This window comes from Crotalus tigris, unplaced genomic scaffold (assembly GCF_016545835.1).
Source record: "Crotalus tigris isolate CLP2741 ecotype Arizona unplaced genomic scaffold, ASM1654583v1 scf7180000017666.379230911805:20528666, whole genome shotgun sequence".
Classification (NCBI taxonomy): Eukaryota; Metazoa; Chordata; class Lepidosauria; order Squamata; family Viperidae; genus Crotalus; species Crotalus tigris.
Genome location: NW_024096552.1, coordinates 18,604,949 through 18,629,786, shown reverse-complemented (window position 1 = coordinate 18,629,786; position 24,838 = coordinate 18,604,949). Strand labels below are relative to the sequence as shown.

Sequence of the window (24,838 nt, the reverse complement as noted above, 5' to 3'; positions counted from 1 at the left end):
AAATAGGAGTATTAGACTTTGATGGTTTAACCCTTAGGAAAGGCATCTTAGTAGGAATGCAAGTTACAAATTCTTGCAGGCAAAGACAAAATGAAGTGAAAATATAATATTAGTACAACTGATGGTGTTCTTTGGCAGGTAGGCTCTTGATCCTAAAATATATTTTTCTCTCTGATTACAGTATTTACATATTCAATAAATGGTATGTTGGATTTTGGAGAAGAACCAAAGAAAATTAACTCTGCACTACAGGTGAATTTTTAGATATGTATAAATATAATAGTATATTATATTTAATATGAATATATACATTAATAAATAAAATATACATATATATGTTAATAAATGATAATTTGCAGAATAAGCTTTCTGCTCCCCAAATATTATTTTTTAAAATAAAACTTGGAATTGGAGATGCATATATTGTTTCTATAGCTCCATTCCCAGACCTTTGAATCACAGGATTATAGGAAGATAAATTATAATAATTATAATTATAATAATTCAGCTGAATATAGCTGCCTGCTAAGAATTTCTAGTTCTGTGAAGCTTTCAGGCAAATAGGTTTACAATTTCATTGCAAAACTTTTTCATTAATTTGGGATGAGAGATGGGGGGAAATGGCCAGAGCAAGGCCAAAATGTATATCCCAATCATTTTGTCTTAAAGCTTACCATTTAACCAGCCAAGTTAGTGGCAAAACCTTTGTCATTTTTATTGCAGTCTTACAATGGAGGAAGTTGAAGCCTCCTGATTTTGTAAAGATGGGTTTGTCTGCATCTGTTCATTATTTTAATATCTACTATTAGACTGCACATCAGTGAAAACAAATTTTCACAAATCCAAAGATCTCTTTATCTTTTATCTTTGGCACTTGTCATTATAACTTAAATATTCATTATAACTTAAATAATTTACTTGGACTTTCTTTACTTGGACTTTTATAATAAAATATATAGATAATAGTTCTACATTCAATTCAAGATATAGCCAAAATATAGCCAAATCTATGAACTGAATGGTTTAAAACATTTGCATTATGTAGAAATGGAGAAGGATTTTGTTCAGCATACAGTTTTCAATAAACTGTCTAATTTTCTCTTTCTGTACTAGCATGCAGAAAAATTGTTCCATTTTTTTGCTGTCCAGATCTGTACATATATATTTCTTTGCTGGTAAATGCATGTATTAAGGAAAAGTACTCAGGAAAATACATATTTTAGAAAATGTATATTATATTTTGACGCAGGTCTGGAAATAAATATGAATTTTCATTTTTAAATCACTATTTATGCAAAGAACTAATATGGACAGAAATAGACATAAATACATATTTGATGTGGAATGGTTCCAGTTCCCAATGATTGAATGAGAACACCCATAAAAAGCCTTTTCTCCCTCTCTTAATATACTGAGATCTAGAAAGCTTGAGAGAAAATAGAAATTTATTTGTGTATAAACCTAGTTCTGATACTGAAAAAAATGTCTAAATTCTGTATATAATCAAAAGCAATTTCTTTAGAAATTCTCCATTTATCTTCCTAGATCACTCTTTTGTATATGTCTTGTTTAGTGGATTTGGGATTGTATCAGTTCAGTAGATAATACAAACCTGTTGTACTATCTATAATATTAGCTTCTCAAACAGAATTTGCTAGAGTTGTTATTCATTGCTAAATATCCCTTCTCCAGCTTTTTAAATTTTATTTCAAAATAAGTTTAGACCCTGTCAGATACATTTCACCATTTATGTTCTACTCCGAGTTAAAAACAAAGAATAAAATTAGACCAAAATGAAGCCATTGGTCATGGGTACTCAACAAACAAAATATATTTCAAAATACCACTTCAATGTCTAAGGCAGTGGTTCTCAGCCTGTGGGTCGGGACCCCATTTGGGGTCAAACGACCATTTCACGGGGGTCGCCAAACAACGCAGTCCGCCATTTTTTCCCTTTTTCCTTAGCTGTGCTACTCCCTTTTATTCTATTGGCTTTTGAAAGCCAATAGAATAGACTCTCTTGAATAGAGTCTAATTCTATTGACTTTCAAAAGCCAATAGGAATTGTCCAGGCTGTCTCTGCCCTGCTGAGCCTGCCAAAAGTCCCATTCTGCAAATGGTGCTTCACCAGTTGAGTAGTCCTCAACTTACGACCAGTTGAGTAGTCCTCAACTTATGACCGGTTGGGGGTCACGGCATTAAAAAGGTTGAGAACCACTGGTCTAAGGAAAAGCAACTATGATTTCCAATATGATGTTTTTGCAAAACTAGTAGTAATCTATTTTCCTCTTCTTTGCTCCCTCTCTTCTATAATCAAGGGATCTCTTAATAAAGATACTGGTCAGATGAATACCTATGTTGCCTTGTACAAATTTGTACCACAGGAGCACGAAGATTTGGAAATGAGGTAATGCTAGTATACCCTGTATATTCCATCTATGCATATTTTTATTTGTTTAATATACATATCTATACATTATATTGTCGACATTATCCAAGCTTTAAAAAACATGTGAATTGGGGGCACTGAAGGCTGCATTTAGTTGTGATTGGCTTGTTTTACTAGTTTTATTGAAATCAAAACCAATAGTTTTTAATCCCATCATCTGTATCACCATTACAGATAATTTTGTACAATTCTACAGTATAGTCTGATGGATGAATAAATGACAGAATGTACTGGTGCTTTTGCATATTAGTAGAGACATATAAACTAATTTCAATATTTCTGTTTCTTTAATCATAGACCAGGAGATAGAATTACACTACTGGAGGATTCAAATGAAGATTGGTGGAAGGTACAATCAAAATAGCTTCAATTGTGTTGAAAATGGAAAAAAGTGAATATTGTATTATACTTTTTTGATCAATACATCAATATAAATCCATTTGTAACCCAATATTCTATTGTAGAACTATATTTTTTCTAGCATAGTTCTTTGGTTAGCTACTCTTTTTCATAATGAGAAAATAAAGAAACGTTCCTTCTGTTTCAGACTAAAATCCAAGAGATAAAGCAGGGGAATGCAAACAAACCATCAAATTATCTGGTTATCTACATTAGAAATTGTCATCAATTATAGAACCAACCAAGTGCTCTTTAATTATATTGGATTATAGCTTCCACTATCCTCAACCAGCATGCTGAATATTGATGAAGAGAATTGTAATCTGCCATACATGGAGAGCCAATGTTGGGGAAGATGGGTTAGAGCATCTGGCCAAGGCTAGAATGATTAAAGTTCAAATTCCTCTGAATTTTGATGAAACTCAATGGGTGATTGTAGACTCTGTGGGAACTGTTTTACAATGCTAGCTATCTCAGTAGCTGAAGGGAAAGGAGAACAAATCAACTTGAGGAACTGACTGAAAAATAACATATACAAAATATGAACTTTAATACCATGTAATGATTGTTTTGTCACCATGTCTGTTCACAGGGAAAAATAGAAGATAGAACTGGTTTTTTTCCTGCTAATTTTGTTCAAAGATTACAAGATGAAAAAGTTTTCAAATGTATCAGAACATTTATTGGATGCAAGGAACAAGGACAGATAACTCTAAAAGAAAACCAAGTAAGTAAACTTAGAACTCTTTTCTGTATTTTAAAATTTTAAGGACCCAACTTAACCGTCCCATGAAATTCCATGGTTCATGACTCCCCCACCTAAATTATGAAGATTGGAGATTCAAACCCATGGATAAAATAGTTAACACAATTAATACAAAGCTGATCAATAAAGGGCAAAGGTTGCTCATGCTTACTGAAAAAGAGATTATTAATACACGTGCTAATGCATATAGGAGACTTTGTTTGCTATTTTTATAAACACAGAAATATATTTAAATCAAGGGATTATTATGAAATCATGCTGATATCTGAATTAATAGAAATAAGTTGTGAAATGTAAAATTCTTATCTGCAACAGTGGGATGAAAAAAGTACATTAGTTTTTATTTATCCCAATAATCAAGCTAAAGCAACTTTGTTGGACAATGCTATTAGAGAATATAGTAATGGATAGTCATAGTCATTTGCAATGGAAACAAGTGGGCAATGTCCACCAATTATAAGTATATTTCTTTGTGACAGTACAAAATAGCTATGAAAGAGCAGGGCTAAAATAAAGTGGCAAATGAAGCATACAGAAAATGAAGAGTGAAAAAAAATCTGCCTTACATCAGATTACGCCTTTGGTCATTTAGTTTAATCATAGACACATACATGTTGTTGTTCTTGATAATTGCAAAGTCATGTCTGACTCATCGTGACCCCTATGGACAATGTTCCTCCAGGTCTTCCTGTCCTCTACCATCTTCTGGTGTCCATTTAAGTTCACACCTATTGCTTCAGTGACTCCATCCAGCCACCTCATTCTCTTTTGTCCCGTTCTTCTATTGCCCTCAATCTTTCCCAGTATTAGGCTCTTCTCCAGTAAGTCCTTCCTTCTCATTAGGTGGCCAAAGTATTCAAGTTTCAACTTCAGGATCTGGCCTTCTAAAGAGCAGTCGGGGTTGATCTCTTCTAGGACTGACCGGTTTGAACGCCTTGCAGTCCAAGGGACTCGCAGGAGACTTCTCCAGCACCATAGTTCAAAGACCTCAATTCTTTGTCGCTCAGCCTTTCTTATGGTCCAACTTTCACATCCATACATTGCAACTGGGAAAACCATGGCCTGGACTATATGCACTTTTGTTGGCAGGGTGATGGCTCTACTTTTTAGTATGCTGTCTAGATTTGCCATAGCTTTTCTCCCCAGGAGTAAGCATCTTTTAATTTCTTGGCTGCAGTCCCCATCTGAGGTGATCTTGGTGCCCAGGAAAATAAAATCTGTCACTACCTCCATTTCTTCCCCATCTATTTGCCAGGAATTGAGAGGGCCGGATGCCATGATTTTGGTTTTCTTAATGTTGAGTTTCAAGCCAACTTTTGCACTCTCCTTCTTCACCCGCATCAAGAGGCTCTTTAGTTCCTCTTCACTTTCTGCCATTAGAATGGTATCATCTGCATATCTTAGGTTGTTGATATTTCTTCCGGCAATCTTAATTCCAACTTTTGATTCATCTAGCCCTGCCTTTCTCATGATGTGCTCTGCATATAAGTTAAATAGGCAGGGTGACAGTATACAGCCTTGCCAGACTCCTTTCCTAATTTTGAACCAATCAGTGGTTCTGTGTCTAGTTCTTACTGTTGCTTCTTGACCCATATATAGGTTTCTTAAGAAACAAATAAAATGGTCTGGTACTCCCATCTCTTTAAGAACATGCCATAATTTGTTGTGATCCACACAATCAAAAGCTTTAGCATAGTCAATGAAGCAGAAGTAGATGTTTTTCTGGAACTCTCTAGCTTTCTCCATGATCCAGCGTATGTTCGCAATTTGATCTCTAATTCCTCTGCCTCTCCGAAATCCTGCCTGTACTTCTGGTAGTTCTTGATCCACATACTGCTGGAGTGTAGCTTGTAGGATTTTAAGCATAACTTTACTAGCATGTGAAATGAATGCAATGGTGCAATAGTTTGAACCTTCTTTGGCATTGCCTTTCTTTGGAATTGGAATGTAAACTGACCTTTTCCAATCCTGTGGCCACTGTTGAGTTTTCCAAATTTGCTGGCAAATTGAGTGTAGCACTTTTACTGCATCGTCTTTTAAGATTTTGAATAGCTCAGCTGGAATAGTGTCACCTCCACTAGCTTTGTTGTTGCTCAGATTTCCTAAGGCCCATTTCACTTCACATTCTAGGATATCTGGCTTGAGGTCAGTGACCAACCCATTGTGATTATCTGGGACGTTAAACTTGTTCTTGTATAGTTCTTCTGTGTAGTTTTGCCACCTTTTCTTAATCTCTTCTGCCTCTGTTAGGTCCCTGTCATTATGGTCCTTTATTATGCCCATCTTTTCATGAAACGTTCCCTTCATATCTCCAATTTTCTTGAAGAGATCTCTGGTCCTCCCTATTCTGTTGTTTTCTTCTATTTCTTTGCACTGTTCATTTAAGAAGGCATTCTTATCTCTTCTAGCTATTCTCTGGAATTCTGCATTCAGTTGGGTGTATCTTTCTCTTTCTCCTTTGCCTTTCACTTCCCTTCTTTCCTCAGCTATTTGTAAAGCTTCCTCAGACAGCCATTTTGCTTTCTTGCATTTCTTTTTCTTTGGGATGGTTTTAGTTGCTACCTCTTGTACAATGTTGCAAACCTCCGTCCATAGTTCTTCAGGCACTCTGTCTATCAGATCTAATTCCTTAAATCTATTTGTCACCTCTACTGTATATTCATCAGGAATATGATTTAGTTCATACCTGAGTGGTCTAGTGCTTTTTCCTACTTTCTTCAATTTAGGCCTAAATTTTGCATTGAGAAGTTCATGATCTGAGCCACAGTCAGCTCCTGGTCTTGTTTTTACTGACTGTATAGAGCTTCTCCATCTTTGGCTGCAGAGCACATAGTCAATCTGATTTCTGTGTTGACTGTCTGGTGATGTCCATGTATAGAGCCATCTCTTGAGTTGTTGGAAAAGAGTGTTTGTTATGACATCGTATTCTCTTGACAAAACTCTATCAGCCTGTGCCCTGCTTCATTTTGTACTAGAAGGCCAAACTTACCTGTTATTCCGGTTATCTTTTGGCTTCCTACTTTAGCATTCCAATCCCCCAATATGATAAGGACATCATTTTTTGGTGTTAATTCTATAAGGTGCTGTAAGACTTCATAGAACTGGTCAATTTCAACCTCTTCAGCACCAGTGGTTGGGGCATAATTTGGACTACTGTGATATTGAATGGTTTGCCTTGGATTCGAACTGAGATCATTCTGTCATTTTGGGGATTGTATCCCAGTATTGCTTTTCCTATACTTTTATTGACTATGAAGGCTATTCCATTTCTTCTGAGTGATTCTTACCCACAGTAGTATACCAGATGGTCATCTGAGTTAAATTCACCCATTCCTGTCCATTTTAATTCGCTGATTCCTAAGATGTCAATGTTCAATCTTGTCATCTCTTGTTTGACTATGTCTAGCTTGCCTTGATTCATGGATCTTACATTCCAGGTTCCTATGGAGAAAAGATCAGACAGCATCAGACTTTCACCACCAGATACGTCTACTTTCGGCTTTGGCCCAGTCACTTCATTCTTTCTGGCGCTACTAGTACTAGCCCTCTGCTCTTTCCCAGTAGCATATTGGACACCTTCCAACCTGAGGGGCTCATCTTCCAGCGTCATATCTTTTTGCCTTTTGGTACTGTCCATGGGGTTTTCATGGCAAAGATACTGGAGTGGGTTGCCATTTCCTTCTCCAGTGGATCACATTTTGTCAGAACTCTTTGCTATTACCTATCCATCTTGGGTGGCCCTACATGGTATAGCTCATAGCTTCGTTGAGTTATGCAAGCTCCTTAGCCATGACAAGGCAGTAATCCATACATACATACACCATCATTTTAGCCATTGTCTATCTCCATTGCAGGGTGAAGGCTTCTTCCATATGTTTCCAACCTATACAGTCCTGAACTTTCTTTTGCCAATTGGATCTGCTTATACACACACACACACACACACACACACACACACACATACTTTGATTAAGATGCTGTCTGACTCCAAAATGATTCTGGGCAGCTCACAACATAGCAAACAAAATAGAAACACAATGTAGAACAGATAAATTGGATCCTGCTGCTCATAATAAAACACATACCAAAAAATACTCCAAGAAGAGTTTCTATCTACCCTAATCCAGGCCTGAGAGAACAGCCTAGTCTTCAGGGCCCTCTGGAATGTCAGTAGGGTGGGAGCCTCACAGATTTCAGGAAGAATCTGACTCCAGAGGGCAAGCACAGAAATATTGATGTTGCTGCCTGACCTTCTCACTCCCCACAATCCATTTGCACTTTTTGTTCCCTCCCAGGCCAAGCACCATTCACCAATTACCTCGCTCACTCTACACAGCATAATCCTGTGTGCATCTAAATTTCCAATATGAAGTTACATTCCTTTTTCTTGATAAGGATGCTTTAAAAATTAGTAGTCCTATCTCAGGCCTACATTTTGACATATTCATATTAATGAGAGTTTGCATATACTGGATAAGGCATGAATATACAAATATGCTTGTCATGGGAACTAAAAACGTTCTTACGCATCATGTTTTATCAACAGGAACACTGTATAATGTTATTCAGAAGGGCAGAGGTATTTTTAGTGCCCTTACGTATGCCAAGTCTCTTGCCCAGACAGTGAGGCAATTTGTGTTTATATGGCTTTGTACCTTTTTTCCTTCAAGTTGCTTATAACGCTTGTGAAGAAGCCGAGATTCAAGCGAAATGAAAATAGTACATGTTATTTTTCTGGTCTGAGAGGGAATTAGGAAGCAGTTAACACATAACTCCCCTTGAAAATGTTATTACAATTAAAGGATACATAGCCTATCCAAATAATGTAGCCAAAACAGAGATCCATATTGGGCTGGATTTTTACAATAGAACACTAGGCAAGAGAAAGTACCAGGTGCAAAGGATGGGAAGTCTAGAAAATAGTTCAGAAAAAAGCCATTTTCTCTGAAAGACTGACAGGGTTAAGATAGCTGGTCAGCCACGCACAAATTGTAGTTGTATAATGTAATGTTTGTATATCTACTTAATCCTGGTAATTAGAAGGCTGGTCTCAATAAATACCCAGATTTGTAAAATTCTATTCCTCTAATTACTTTAATTCTCCCTTTCCCTAGACTGTGCTGCCTCATCGTAGTAGTGGGGGATCCACTACTTATCCTGGAAGGGATGAGTGGGGATGTTGGAAATATATGCCAAGAGTGCATAACCTCAACTGTGCAGTAAAATAAGCAGGCATCTATATTTGACTGCAGAAGTATAAGAAGATAGTATAAAATGATTGACAATATAGTGCCAGATTATAGGCCTCTTAGGTCAGATTGCATTCAACATGCTACTCAGGAAGCTGTACGGATCATCAGTATTAACGTATTTATAAAATGGGTAGTTTAAACCCTACAGGTTTTTAATTGCTCACGTTGCCATTCAGAAAAAGAAAATCTGAAGCTGCAAAGACAATAATTCCAGTGGAAACATTTAACTGGGCAGATAGTTACTAATGTAAAGATCAAATGAAGATGAATTTGTGCATTAGAAATACCAATACCCAGTGCTTTTTTGTAAAAAAAAAAAAAAAAAAGTGCCGGAACTCACACATGTCCTACAACCTGCCTTGCCTACCCTACAAGATTCCATCCCGAAAAGGTACCGGAACTCCGTTCTGGGCGTTCTGTGACAAAAAAAGCCATGCCAATACCCAAGGTAACTTAGGTAACCTGTAATGCTAGAATATCAGCACTCTAGTCAATATAAGTCAGAACAATGATACAGTCATAAAGCATGATATCACATGACATGTTGCTTAGCAACATCAATTCTGGCAATCTCTTGCCATCATTAACTGAATTCCAGCAGTTGTTAGGCAAGAACCCATCTTGATCCAAGCTGTTCCAATTCAAACTCTCCCATCCTCAAGTCTTGGGTAAATTAAGTGACTGTCTCCTCTTGAACTCCTCCTATCTCCCCCCAAACCTCTGCCCTTTTAACTGTCCTGCAAAGTGGCATTCCTCAGCAATGGCGTCACTGAGGTTGAAGTATAGGCTCAGGCCTTCAGCAATTTCAGCCAGCTGCCACCATTCCCAGGACTCTACTTCAGCCCCAGCACCACTGGGACCACTACCACTACCATCACTGAGATATGCCGCCTCAACCCCCATGTTACAGCCAGTCACCCCAGCACTGCAGTGCAAAGACTCAGAAATCCCCACCTCCCTGTACTCTGCTGGCACTGCCACATCCAGCCAGTTTTCAACATCTTCTCCCATTGCTGACAAGGAGTGTTCAGCCTGGCCAATGCAAAACTGGTGCTGGCCATGTCAGGCCTTCCTCCTGAGACTGAACATGCTAATCGCATGATACTTTGAATGGCTTCTGAAGCCTTTTGAAATCTCATGAGAAGATCATACCTGTCTTTCTCCAAATAATGCATTCTATTCTCCAAATCATTGGCAGCCTTCTCACAGTACTTTTGGAGATCTTCTAAATCAGTGGTTCTCAACCTTTTTAATGCCGCGACCCCCAACCAGTCGTAAGTCGAGGACTACTCAACCGGTCGTAAGTCGGGGACTACTCAACCAGTCGTAAGTCGAGGACTACTCAACTGGTACAGCACCATTTGCAGAATGGGACTTTTGGTGGGCTCAGCAGGGCAGAGACAGCCTGGACAATTCCTATTGGCTTTTGAAAGCCAATAGAATTAGACTCTATTCAAGAGAGCCTATTCTATTGGCTTTCAAAAGCCAATAGAATAAAAGGGAGTAGCACAGCTAAGGAAAAGGGGGAAAAATGGCGGACTGCATTGTTTGGCGACCCCCGTGAAATGGTCGTTCAACCCCAAATGGGGTCCCGACCCACAGGTTGAGACCCACTGTTCTAAATTATCACAAGAAGGCTGTGGACGATTTGGAGAAAGGTGAGCTCAATCTTCTCATGAGATTTTGAGAAATCTTCGGAAACATTGCAAGGCAACCTGCAATTTGTAGAATGGTCCCTGTTGCCTTGAGAAGAAGTCTTTGCATGGCCAGCACCAGCCTTGCATAAGGGGCTGAAGAAGAGGCCAGAGAGCAGCAGCAGCTGGCTACCCTGTTGAAGGCCCAGGGCTTTTGCTTTAGCCCATTGCTGCCAATTCTGTTGGGCAGAATTGCCAAAAGGGCAGAGATGAATCAAAGATGGGCAGTTGGGATATACTGAAATGTCCCTGCAATCATAAGTACAGGCACGCTGCCTGAAAACTGATCATGTGAGGAGGCAGTCACTTAATCATGTTTATTTAATGCTGCTGTAACCTTGAATGATCACTGGATGCTGTTCACCAAGGACTACTTAATAGTTATCTCAAATACAATAACCAAGCAGGAGAACTGTCACAATCTTAAAAGAAAAATCTGTCATCAGTAGAGCTACTTCAGATTATTTCTTGATGTGATACTCAGAACCTTAAGGATCTTGTCAGATTTCTATTTAAACTGATTTAGATGATAGGCTAATCTTGCCTTTATTGAATGATAGATAAATCTGAACATCCACATCACAGATTTTGCCCACTTGCAGACATATTGTTCATAAGGGAGTAATTCATCTGTTCTCATAATTCAGTGGGGGCGAAGCTATGGCATGCATGCCAGAGGTGGCACGCAGAGCCCTCTTTCTGGGTACACATGTCGTCGCCCCAGCACAGAGTTTGCCAGAGTAGCTTTCACTTCACTTTTCCTGTTTCCATTCTCGCTCTCCTTTAGCAGTAGCGAGGCCTGGCGGCTATACAGGGCCTCCATATTTCAGTGAAGGTGACTGAGCTTGAGTCCATGGAGGTGGGAGAGGGTGAGCTGTTTTTTCAGACTGGAGCCCCTGCTACCCTCTCGCCTGTGCTATGGCATCAGCAGAGGAACTAGCCTTATCGGTTGGGCACTCACTACTGGTATCCTGCTGCAGCCATGATGCATTGCTGAAATTGGCCGCGGCACCAGTGGGACAGCATGAGAGGCTGCAGCAGGATACTGGAAAGTGGGCGGATGGGTCCGATCTCCCTTTCCCCACCAGCTTCCCCTCATGGAAGCGGCACTGGCAGCTGCCCCCCAACCCAGCCTGTTTCCCTGGCTCTGTTACAGGCAGCAGTTCCCTCAAGTGGTGCTCTACACAGCCAGTCAGTGTATCCGCTTTCACTTTTGCTGTTTCCAGTCTTGCCCTCCTGTGGTGGTAGTGGCTGTGGGGACGATGGCGGCTGTATGGGGCCTCCATATTTCTGTGAAGGTGACCGATCCCAGAGCTTGGTGAGGGAGCTGCTACTGCTAATGGAGCTGATGAAATGGGCTAGGTTGGGGGGGGAAATGCCCATTCTGCTGCCACAAGATGAAACCTGTGGGGAAAGGGGGATCAGCCCATGCACCCCGCTTCCTGGTATCCTTCCGCAGCTTTAATGCGGCAGCGTTGCCAAAATCAGCCGCAGCACCAGTGGGACAGTGTGAAAGGCTGCAGCAGGATACTGGGAAGTGGGTGCATGGGTCCGATCCCCTTTCACCTCATGGCAGCAGCACTGGCAGCTCCCCCACCCCACCCAGCCTGTTTCCCTGGCTTTGCCCCAGCAGATGGAGATGATGGCAAGGGGCTGGGCGGGGTGCACGAGATGATGCAGAGTGGCAGCTGTGAGGGGTGTGTGCATACCAGAGCCCACCTTCACTTGCCACCACCCCCACCAGTGCAAAGATGGGTGGCACAGCTTCACTTCCAGAGCTGCTGCTGGCCAGGCCTAGCGATACAGGGATCACCGCCACTGCTGCTTCCTGCCCAGCATGCCGCATAATAAAGCAGGCAGAACCACAACCATCCCTCTCTTTAACCAGCCGCCCGCTAACTCACTGAGGTCCCACATGGCCGGATGCATCCCAGCATGGTTGATTTCTCTTCTCCCTGTCCTGTCCTTCTTGGCCTCACATGCTCTCTTTTTCCTGGGCACGACCCATTGCATTGCCTCCTCAGCTGTTGGCCAGCCATCCAGCTCAGAGGCGACTTCTCTGAATTGCTGGGTGAGGTGGAGCTGCTTTTTGCTTTCTCCTCAGAATGGCTTCAGCAGATCCGCCCTCACCTACCCACCCACCCTCTTCCCTTTCACTCCGCTTCCCAGCCATTTTTGCAGCTGATCCGCCCTCACCTACCCACTCACCCTCTTCCCTTTCACTCCGCTTCCCAGCCCTTTTTGCAGCTCTGCCCACACAGCCACCGAGCTGGAGAGATTGCCCCACCTACCACTACCCAGATGGCCTCGCTTCCCAAACCATTTCTTTTCTGACCTTTCTTCATCATGCACATTTCCCCTCCCCTACTCCACCTGTTGCTGGAGGGCTGGCCCAGTATTCACAGCAGACTGCAGAGCCCCAGAATGTGCCACCGCCATGTGCTCACTGAGCTCTGTGGGGGGGGCTGCCTCGCCTTGCCCCAAGCAATGGCAGCCCCACCTGCCTCCTGTTTTACCTCACCCTCCAGAGACCCCCTAGATCTCCCCTAACCCTGTCCGGCCCCCACAGGCATCCCTCTCCACAAGCAACATTGAGGTGGTCACACCCACCCAGTCTGCCATGACCACCACAGCCATGCCCACCCAGTGGGCCACGCCTACTTGGCAATAAATAAGTGGCTTTTGGGTTGCAGTTTGGGCACGCGGTCTCTGAAAGGTTCGCCATCACTGTCATAACTGTTCATAATGCGCAAGATTTCAGAAGCTAGAAATACTAATCTGAGAAGCTTTGCCCTTGGTACACATACTTTTTTGTTGATACAGTGTCACCTCTGGTCACATAGGCTTTTCTGCTAGTTGAGCATTATACAACCCAACAAAATAAGTTTATCAGAGACAACAGTGGAATTAGGACATATGAGCAGTTCTACCTATTCATGTTGCTGTCCATGTAATAGGCATAACTGCAGGATAAAACCAATGAGTGATACCTCTATCATAGCATTCTTAATTAAGTCAATGCAGTTCTTGTTTAACTATTAGTGGACTCCAGAAGGAAATTAATTATGGGATAAAAAGAAAAGGAACACCTTAATAGCAAAACTTAACTTCCAGACTAATTTAAATTTCACTCAGAAATTGCATAGTTTTTAGGGCAGGAGTTCTCAGTCCAGCAGTGATCATTTCACAAGGTCATCTAGTATATTTTATTGCTACTTTTATTGTAAATTACTTAGAAATGAGACACAGAAAACATTACACATATCTATTTAATAAATAAATATGACTATGTGAATTGGAAATAAATACTTGTGTAAAAATGCCATCTGGATTCAAGTCTGAAGTGAGAATTACATGGCTAATGCATGCAAAGCCCATGTAACAGTAAATATTTATTAAGTCCTGGTGAGTTATAATATAATATTTAGCTAATAGGTTTCCTTTGGCTTAATGTAGGGGTCCCCAACTGGCCCATTCAGAAATGGGCCACAGAAGTGGGTGAGCACATGCATGTGCACAGCTCCATTTGCACTTGCGGCGGGTGGGCACACTCACATATGATGCTCCATTTGTGCTTGTGGTGGCTGTATGCGCCTGCCGCTTGCATGGAACCATCCCCTCGCTCCTCCCACAGCCGGTTTACCAGGCTGGAAAGATTGGAGACCACTGGCTTAATGGATGACAAATTGGGCAAGTCTGCCTGGATAAAGAAGCAGCTAATATAGAAGGTCTTAAAAAAAAAGAAGACAGTCGGACCGAAGAGGATTTAAAGTTTAGAGAACAGGCAAGAGCCAATCAGCTTTATTTTTAAAGAAAGGATGACAAGGGAAAGGAAAAGAATGTCAATTATATTAGCACTTTTCCTAAGTTAAGAACAATAAAGCACTAAATAAAATAGTCATCTTTGTAGATAACAAATTTTATAGGGAGCAGGTATTATAGCTATTATATCTTCAAATCATTCTTGAGTCCTGGTGACTGCCTGGACAAATCCTGCAGTTTTCTTGGCAGCATTTAATAGTTTACCATTGCCGCCTTCTTTTAGACTGAGAGAAAGGGAGTCGTCCAAAGTCATCCAACTGGCTCTGTGCCTAATGCAGAACTAGCGCTCAGAGACTTCTGTTTTCTAGGCCAGTGCCTTTAGCCGCTCTACCAAACTGGCTGTCATGCAAGATGTAGCTGATGTTATGGGTATAGTTATTTAGATTGCAGTATACCTCTTATATGATCTGTCCATAATTTTCATGTATATTAAGTTTGCTTACATATATATGTTTTAATCTATCAGTTCAAAACTAGTTTATTTTAAGAAGCCTTTGAAAACACTTGCTATTGGCATCTCTGAAACTGAGTCAAATAGGGTTGATTTCTCTTTCTTTATCAAAGAATATTGGAAAAATTGGATTTATTATTTATTATTTTTAAAGTACCATTTGGATACAAGAAGATACAGATTTCTGATAGCAGATGAATTTTAAGACATTCTTTGTTCTTTATGTACTTTGTGCAAGTTGTCAGTAAAAATAATTCTGATTGGCTAAGCAGAAGAAACTACTTTAAAAGCATACATTTGGAAGAAAGTTGTCACTGTTGTGCATGTGTCACCCAAAGATGAAGACTATGTTCTTCACGATTGCAGAATTGTATGAGGTATGTTGGGGATGTGGCTTTTGTTTAATTGTTACTTGCATATAAAATGGACATATCTAGTGAAGTTACAGTGTTTATTCATGTAGTTAACTTATGTTTGGACTTATCGGAACATAGGATTAGATTAATACATAAGCCATCAAAGGCAATATTATTCCCCTAACTCTTGAGAAAAAGTTAACAGTGATCTCAAGCCACCAAGAAGAATTCGGTGCTTAATTAAACATATGAGTTCAGTGGAGTTAAAGTTGTACAAACCATATATAATTTTATAGGCAAAATTGCAACTAATTGAAATTGTATGTTTAGAATTTCTCTGAGCCATCATCCCAATTAGTTTTAATTCATTTATTATGCAACTCTTAGCAAACTTCTCAGCCACAGTAATTTGCTTGTTTTTAACAGCTTTTATCACAGAAATGGCTTATTGTCAAAAGAAAAGTGGCTAATAAATATGATGAATAAATAAAACAGTGTACAGCACATGAACTGAACATTTATGTTTAGAAAGCATCTCAGTAGTTTCTAACTTCATATCCTCTGCAAACATCAAAGAAATCTAAAAGAGGGCTGCAAAGTTAGGTAGCCTGGTTCAGCTCAATCTATTTACAGCAAGTTGTCTCATCTATGCAGCAGCTATTCGGGTTCCATAATAAAAGTAGTGTTTGAGTGTGAGAAATGTTTAACTGTTCTCTCCATTGTTTATCTTTAGATCTGCATAACTTCAGAAAAGGAACACGACGGGTTTATCAAAGTATACAGTGGGAAGAAAAGGGGCTTTGTCCCAGTAGATGTCTTAGAAAACATCTGAAATTTGCCCACTCAGCAACTGCAGTACAGTAGTGAAACTTTGCCAGCAAGATCTGTCTGCTTCATTTTGCACTGTGTCTACCCAAACAAGGTGTCTTAAAGATGACTAGGGAAATCAGGAGACAACTGCAAAGATCAACTGTTATCATACATTTAGTTGCTTTGAAGCAACAAACAGTGGTTGGTCAATAACAAAGTGTATTATTAGAGAATGAACTAAATAAAGGTGGTATGAGTCTTAGGGGAGGGGTGGGCTGCTTTTCTAAAAAGACAAGTAAAAAATTAAACTGGATCGTGGGTTTTGTTTTCCTTTTTTTTTTTCCCTGAGCAAAGCTACTAATGGTTACCCTTTGGCAACAGGCAACTGACCTGTAAGGTTAAGTTTTAATCTTGTTGAGATGTCTTAAGAAAACTGGTAGGAACTTTTAGTCAATGTTGTTTGATATGTGACTCATTAGGAAGGGTTCAGACTTCCTGTGAACTACTGTGATTTGATGGTTGAAATATGTAATATGAGTCTAGTCTTTAAAATATTGTTCCCCATTTTAGGGAATCAGGATAATATTTGGTTCTGACTTTTAATTTTTTATTAAAAAGCAGCTTAAGTAAAACATGTAGACATCAGTTTAGGAAATATGCTGCTACCCGGTTTAAGTTTTCTGCAGGTTTTTTTTTTTAGGTAGGTTAAATTGGTGAGCTTGTATATCTACAACAGTTGCAATTTACAGATGTAAATTCTGATTATGCAAGTGATGCATAACATTTTCCACAGTGATGCTCGTTAGACGTTGTTACCAAAAGAAGAACATTGTTTGAAACAAGAAATTTAGCTGCAAACATATTAAATACATTTTCAATTTTTAAATATTATGTGTGTGTACATGGATGTGAACATGTTTGAGGGTACATGCACACAAACACAACATGGGCTTGTTTCTGTGAGTAGTCAGTTCCCTTCAGAATGAAAAAAGCATATATCAGCAGATATATATGGGCTGAAAGAAAAATTAACCAGGACACATTAAAAAATGAACACAACATTCAAACAGTAAAGTTTAACAATTCACCTGATAGCACAAACCAGCTGCAATCCAATAAAAAGTCAGATGCACATATATAAGCTTCTATTAATAGAATTAACACTGCCTTGGGATAATAATAGCGTCTGACAAAAGACAGAATTTTGATCATTGTTTCACATTCTGTTTTGACACCCAATACAAGCAACATCCTTTTGATTCCAGTTGAAGTTTGGAGTCAGCTTTTCATTTCTTTTTTATGCAAGTGGATAAGAGATTGTCTTTGAGGCTGAACAAAACCTATTTGCATAGCACTTAAGGAGAATCCAGTGTGATGACTCTTAAGAAGGCCCCTTTTTAATCTATGATTCGCTTGTTTGATTTTACAATATACTAGAATCTTTTGAGATATGCGCTAACCATGAACTGGGATACACTTTCATACTTGTGTGAGAGATAAGAATGAGCAGTGTCCTGTTTTTATTAATGCTAACTTGAGATCCTTATGACCCAAAAGAAAATCACCGCTTGGTTTGTGTTTCAATATCTGTCTGGATCTTGATGTGTATTTGCTACCACAGTAAATGCCTTCGGGGACATGAAATGGTTTTATCATTTACTCATTTGAAAGGCCCATTTTCCAGAATTGTGGAATGGTATTACATAGCACTGATAGCCATTCCATTTCCTTATACTTGTTCATTTAAATAAAGCCACTCCAAAGGCAAAATTGTAATAAATGATCCCTATAATGCTAGAAATATTTATTATATAGCGTTCATTTGAAAGCATTTTATTTTTTGAAAAGAGAAGCCGGTCAGTTTACTAGTTAAATAAACATTTGCCTATGACAAAGTAGCAGTACAGAAGAGATACTATTTACCTGACCTGCTTTATATCATTTTTTGGTTTCAAACCACTGACCAGAATTAGGGGGTTCCTCAAATAATGATCTTGTATTTTAGTATGCAAAGACTAGATAATGTTATACAATTGTTTGTACATGCTATTGTTTACTTCAATGCAATATACTGTGATTTTGCCCTATTTTAACTGCTTCTCTTAGTTCAATTTTTCTTTCATTCCTACATCATAGGATAAATATTAATATTACTTTCAATTCATAATGGCCTTTAATCATTGTCTCATTTCTTTTGATACTAAGCAATAAAACAGTAAAGTAATTTTTAAAAGACTCTTGGATTCATGTCATACTGATTCATGTTTCTGTTTCAAACAAATGACTTTCATCTTTTTCCCTACTACCATTGATGTTGAAATCATATGTGAATGTGCACATATACATATCCTTAGCTATGGCCAATCAAAGGCTTTAATATCCGTACAGTATTTATGTTTAATATTGGACACTGTTTTTAAGCCACTGCATGAATCATTTTTGTTAAATGTTCATATTTAGACATTGTGTTCATGTACATCTTAACAACTTTATTCAACTATATCTTAGTTATATGCTACTTTGCACACCTGTGGTCATGAAAATACACTTAGAAATAAATGTATGGATTATTCATTAGGGTCATCACTAATACATCACTGTCCTCAAGACAGTGTCACTCTTAGCATCATGTAGACAGACCTTCTCCAGGAAATCTGGCCCTAATCTAGCCCTTCAGGTCTCCCAAAAGCATTCCCATTTCCACTGAGGTCAAGCCCATCCTTCCTGATGGTTGTTCTCTTTTTTCTGTTTCTTTTGACCTTTCGCGGCACTAAGGACTTCTTAAAGGAACTGGGTGTTTGCATAATGTGTTCAAAATTAATGTGTCCAAAACTGGGGGACAGATGGTAGCCCATTAAATAAGCACTGATTGTTGTCAGACTAATTCTTTTAACATAATGTAGTGGGGAATTTCCAGTCATGTAAATGATATTGTAGCAGAATTTCTATTATAGCTGACCATTGGGCAAGGGAATTTGAATCCCACAATATCTAGCATGCAAATGTTTCTCTAGTCAACATTTTTGATGACATAACCAAATCAAAAGAACAAATTACTTTTGGACTAATCTGATTACTCATATATTTTAAAAATGCCACCTGTTAGGGTTGGGGTTAGGTTAAATATTAAATTCACCCAACAGAGGAACCTGCAAAAGTTTAGAAATCCATCCTTTCATCAGTCATATTATGAATGCATATTGGAAATCTTTCTTGCATTTTTATATGAATTCCCAACTAATATTCTTTTAGCACAAATTAGCACATTTAACACCTACTCCATTTACCACAATAAATTATGCAAGCACCGAGCACATAATATTTGTCTTCAGTGAAATATATTGTTGATTAATATGCTATGCTTAGATACAAAATAAAAATCATCGATAAATTGCTGCCCATTGTTAGTTTAAAAGCCAGTGATAAACAGCACTAAGTGAATTCTCCTTTGGAATAGACCAAAGGCAAGGATATTCTAGAAGTCAAATGAAATTGGATGAGAAAATTTTGCATAATGGAACTTGCAATTTGAGTTTATACCTATTTACTCCAAAAGGTCACACTGCATTCTGTATGACTGCAGCCCTATCAATACTGTTATAAATATTTAAGCTTTATGGAGCTTATGACCTGATAAGAATATTTAGGATTACAGCCTCATATTTCTGACCTATCAGAATTCTTCCTAATTTATGTTTCATACTGTTTATTTGGGAATAAGCTGCACTATGCATAATAGAACTCATACATGCATAGAATTGTACTGTAAACAACATAAAATGGATTGAAAACTTTTGGTTCATTGCCTCTTACTCAGATATTCCAATCATATGATCAGCAACAATTTTGGATCCAAACTGATGGGATTTTGAGTCTAAGAATATGTGTAGGATCACAAATTCCCCACTCCCCTTTTAAAATAAGACAGACTTGCTATGTCTGTTATGATAAATCCTAAAAAGTGTATAGATATGTACCACCCTGAGAGTTATTGAGTGCAATCAATCCCATTATAGACATGTTTAACATAATCACACAGCAAGCATTTTATAATTTGCTAAGTAGCAATGATTCATTATTGTAAGCACAGCAGTTGTGAATTATGCTATCTGCTTTGGTCAAATGTTTTGTAGCATTTCCTTGACCTAATGAATGTGTGTCACTCTTAATTGTCAGCCTTATTTTAGAATACTGGCAGAGAAATAAAAGAAAATGCATCTGTTTTCTAGCTTTGGAACAAAAGAAAGAGGGCAGGACAGGGCAGAAAGAGCCTCACAGCCAGCCATCCTGAAAATATGAGCAAGAAAATGAAACCTTTCCTGGGAGTTGTAATAGAAAGAATTCACCGATGATGCACTCACTACATTATTGAAGACATCTCAAGGGAGAGTTCCATGCTATTAAGGACTGCCTTGACTCAAGTCACAATTAAAGGGCTACCTCGGTGCAATTTCTGTCTTTTTTTTCCTGTTTTGTCCAGGCTAATGATGATTTGTGTGTTATAGAAATGTCACAACTAAATTGGACAATCCCTCAAATATTTTTCTGTTATTCTTTCAAAGTAATTTTCATAAATATGAAATGACTGTAAATGAGAAGGATACTTTGTGTAAGTCGACGGGAAATTTGCTTCAGCATTAAAGGAGGAAAGATGCACATCAAGATAAACTTTTACAATAATTGCAAAATAGACTTGCCACAAAGCATTGCAATATGGGGGTCTCTTGTTCAGAGCACTTTTCACTACAGTTATTTGGTCATTTGAAAATAAGAAACATAGAAAGTAAAGATATAATGCATCTCCCATGGGTTTATCTTACCTATCTCCTTGGCAGTGCCCCTCTTATTCTCCCCGGTCATCCACAACCCTAACTGGAAGGGCCACTGAATCCAACCCCTTTGTCAGTGTCTAATGACCCAGGCCTCTCCTTAATTGCAAACAATTTTTAATAATATATTTTAAATGAGTGTGAGAACTCAGATTGGTAATCAGTTCTCCCAATTTAATCTTAAACATAAATCTATTTTTTCAGATTGATAAGAGATCTAGAAGGCATTTCCAAACTAAACAAGTACAATCTGCCCCAACTGCCCAAAAGAAACAAGCTTCACCCCCTTGCATTTCTCTCAAAGAAATGAAAGAGAACCAGACTTTTCCAGCCTAACTTGCCTACATAAAAGTTTCTCATTTGAAAATAGAGTATTTATCAAATTCATGTTCTTATTATACTAAAGTGTGTATTTAGAATATAATAATAACTTTATTGTCACTTTGAATGTACACTAGTCGGCATACATTAAAATGAAATTTTGTTGCATACAGCTCTCAAAGGATCACCATTTCTGATATACACTACAGAAATATGACATAAATAAATAAATAAATACAGAATTATGCATATACCCACATATATTATATGACATAGAGAAATAACGCAATCCAATTTGGATTATGTATACATGTGCATGGCGAGAAAAACTAATCTTGCGAGTTTACCATACAGATGGCATAGGGAACAAAGCTATTACAGAATTGGGTAGTCTTGCTAGAAATACTTCAAAACCTCCTCCCAGAGGGGAGCAACAGAAACAGACTGTGAAGTGGGTGTGTGGGGGTCTCTAACAATGCTTTGAGCTCTAAGCACAAAGCATTTATAAGCAGCATCCTGACTGCCAGGGATTGAGCTCGCTAAAATCTTCTTGACTGTCCTTACCATTCTCTATATGGACTTTCTATCTGAGGCACTGCTGCCACCCAACCAGACAGTGATGCAGTTTGTTAAAATGCTCTCAATCGTGCCTCTGTAAAAAGTGGCCAGGACAGAAGGAAGAGATGTGCTCTCCTCATCTGATGCAGGGAATGCAGGTGCTGGTTTGCACATTTCACTAAGGATGACACGTGGAGAGACCAATTCAGATTGTTAATTATCTGCACCCCCAGATACTTAATACTGTTGACCACCTCTACAGCTGCTTCCTTGATACTGAGAGGAGTATGACTATGCTAGCCCTTTCTAAAATCTACAATGATCTCTTTTGTTTTATCAACATTTAGAACCAGGTTACTTTTATTGCACCAGTCCCACCACAGAGCCTTCACCTCTTCCCTATAAGCATCTTCATTGTCATCCCGGATAAGACCCACCACTGCCGTGTTATCTGCATACTTCACAATATGATTCGTAGCAGATTTGGCACAGCAATCATGGGTCATCAAGTTGAACAGTAGAGAACTCAAGATACAATCCTGTGAAGAACCTGTACTCAAGGAGATAGAATTGGAAACTTTTTTCCACCTAGCACAAACTGGGGCCTATCAGTAAGGAAATCAAGCATCCAATTACATAAAGAAATATTAAAATAGGCCGAGTTTGTTCACCAGATACTGAGGGATGAATGCGGAACTAAAATCCACAAACAGCATTCGCACATGAGTATTCTTCCCCTCTAGATGTGCCAAGCTAAGATAAAGCACACAGGAAAGTGCATCTTCTACAGAGGGGTTCTTCTGATGGGCAAACTGTAATGAGTCAAATGTAGGGGGAAGGCATGAAACCATGTAGTCCTTTACCAATCTCTCAAAACATTTCATCATAATGGATGCAACAAGAGATTGAAGATGTCTGTGAGAATAGTGGCCAGCTGGTCAGCACGTTCCTTAATTATTCACCCAGGGATGTTATCAGGACACACAGCTTTCTGAGTATTGACTTTCCGCTGGACCTTCTGAACAGCAATTGTTTCAAACCTGAACACCTGCTCATCAGGAAGGGAAACAGACTTCCTTGCTGGAACATTGTTTGTGGCCTCAAACCATCCAAAAAACATATTTAGCTTGTTTAGAGAGTCTGTGTCACCCTTACATGTCAGCAGTGCTTTTTTTCTTAAAAAAAAAAAAAAAGGTGCCGGAACTCACACACATCATACAACCCGCCTTGCCTATCCTACAAGGTTCCTTCCCAAAAAGGTGCCGGAACTCCATTCTGGGCGTTCTATGAGGAAAAAAAGCCCTGCATGTCAGTAATCAGTAATATAATCAGTAATTACCTGAATACCTTGCCACATATGTCTCAGGTCCATAGGATCTTGAAAGAAATTCTGCACTTTCTGACTATAGGCCCGCTTTACTGATTTTATAGCATGCCTCAAATCATCTCTTCCTATTCTAAGTGCTGTCACATCACCTGATTTGAAAGCTGTGTTTCTCACCTTCAACATTACACGGACCTCCTGTGACATCCAAGGTTTCTCATTTGTTCTCACACAGTAATAAATAGACTTAAGAACACTGACATCCTCCATGCACTTTTGGATATAAGCAGACACAGTAGAAGCATACTCGTTCAGATCAGTATGTTGTCCATTCATTGCAGAATCTTTAAATATGTTCCAGTTTGTTTGCCCAAAACACTTTTGTAGAGCTTCCATAGTCCTGCAGGCCACACTCTCACTTGTTTTCTAATTGGTCTCTAATTAACAAAGGCTTATATGCTGACATAAGCATCAGAGAGAGATGATCTGAGGAGCCAAAACAAAGGTGGGGGCAGCCTTAAATGCTTTCTCAATGTTAGACTAAGCTAAATCCAGAGAATTTACACTTTTAGTAGCAAAATCCACATATTCTTTCAAGTCAGTCTGACTGAAAACCCTGTCTAGGTGGATAGTTTGCAAGTCACTAAAGAGCAGTCAGAGCTTCATTCTTGTTGGCACTGGGGGGAATACACACAGCTATGATAAGGATGACAGTGAATTCTCTCAGCAAATAAAAGGATCTATATTTCACAGCCAGACACCCAACATCAGGAGAGCACTGGCTGGAGAATATCTTAGCATTGGTACACCACTTCTCAGTAATATACATACATACACCCCCACCACAGGATTTTCTACTCAAATCGCTGCTCCTGTCCAGCTGAAATGTTGAAAAGCCCATCATACTGATAGCATTGTCTGGAATAGAGGACTTTAACCATCTCTTTGTTCGGATTATAGCACAGCAGACTCTCATCTCCTTGTTTGTGACCAGCTCAAGTTTCAGATCATCCATTTTAGTCTCTAGGGAGCGAACGTTTGGCAAACAGGACAGATGGAAACAGCACTCCATGTGTATTAGCCCTCAATTTAGCCTGTATTCCTTCACGACAACCTTTCCTCCTTTTATTTTCCTGATCCTGGCTCTTCAACCTTTTCCCTAAAGGGGCCTCGCTCCCTTTCTCCTCCAGAGCATGCTGCTGCCGCCTCCAACTTCTCCAAAATCCTCTCTCCCTTCCTCTGGGCCTGCTGACAGCCTTATTCAGTTCCTTTGTTCCATAAGCCTTGGGACCTCTCCTCCCCTGCCTCCTGTGGAAACAGCCCTGATTTGCAATAGAATCCATCACTGTGCCAGCAGTCAGATCTTGCTTATAGTGCAAACAAATTTTAATGGTCTCAACAACAGTTCTGAAACAGCTAAAAACTCACCATACCAGCAAATATTATCAGTTGTATGTTAACTTAGTCCCACTACATTGCTCAAACACATTAAAACCGTCCCGACCATGAGGCCTATATTCCTTATATCCTTCCAAAAAAGGATATTCCTTATATCCTTCACCTTTGAGAGCTAATGCAGCCACAGCCTATCCAGGCATCACCATCGTGTGTATTGTTGTGTCCTGAGCTTCCAAAGGCAGGCTCGGGACGTTGCAATGGTCCCGGGCAGTTGCAAGCTTCCCGGGACCAGACTGGCTGGTGCCGGCTTCGCGCGCATGCGCGAGGCGCGGAGCGCACCTAATTGTTGCCATTCTGCCTGGGGACGTTATTAAAAGGAGTCTGAGAGGCCTGCGAGCCTCAGAGCTGT

The 24,838-nt window shown here is 39.3% G+C and overlaps 1 protein-coding gene across 4 annotated transcripts in view; it reads left to right on the top strand.

The window, feature by feature from the left end:
• Window positions 1-21,079, top strand: part of STAC (SH3 and cysteine rich domain) — a 91,195-nt gene extending 70,116 nt beyond the window's left edge. For 2 of the 4 annotated variants that reach the window (XM_039336904.1, XM_039336903.1), the window contains exons 7-11: window positions 182-252; window positions 2,319-2,407; window positions 2,747-2,798; window positions 3,441-3,575; window positions 20,229-21,079. In XM_039336904.1, the coding sequence (XP_039192838.1) occupies window positions 182-252; window positions 2,319-2,407; window positions 2,747-2,798; window positions 3,441-3,575; window positions 20,229-20,351 (470 nt within the window). In that variant the 3' untranslated portion in view covers window positions 20,352-21,079. Of the gene's footprint in view, window positions 1-181; window positions 253-2,318; window positions 2,408-2,746; window positions 2,799-3,440; window positions 3,576-15,922; window positions 18,233-20,228 lie in introns of those variants that run through there. The other 2 variants (XM_039336906.1, XM_039336905.1) reach the window with 1 other exon arrangement.
• Window positions 21,080-24,838: the final 3,759 nt, after the last annotated feature.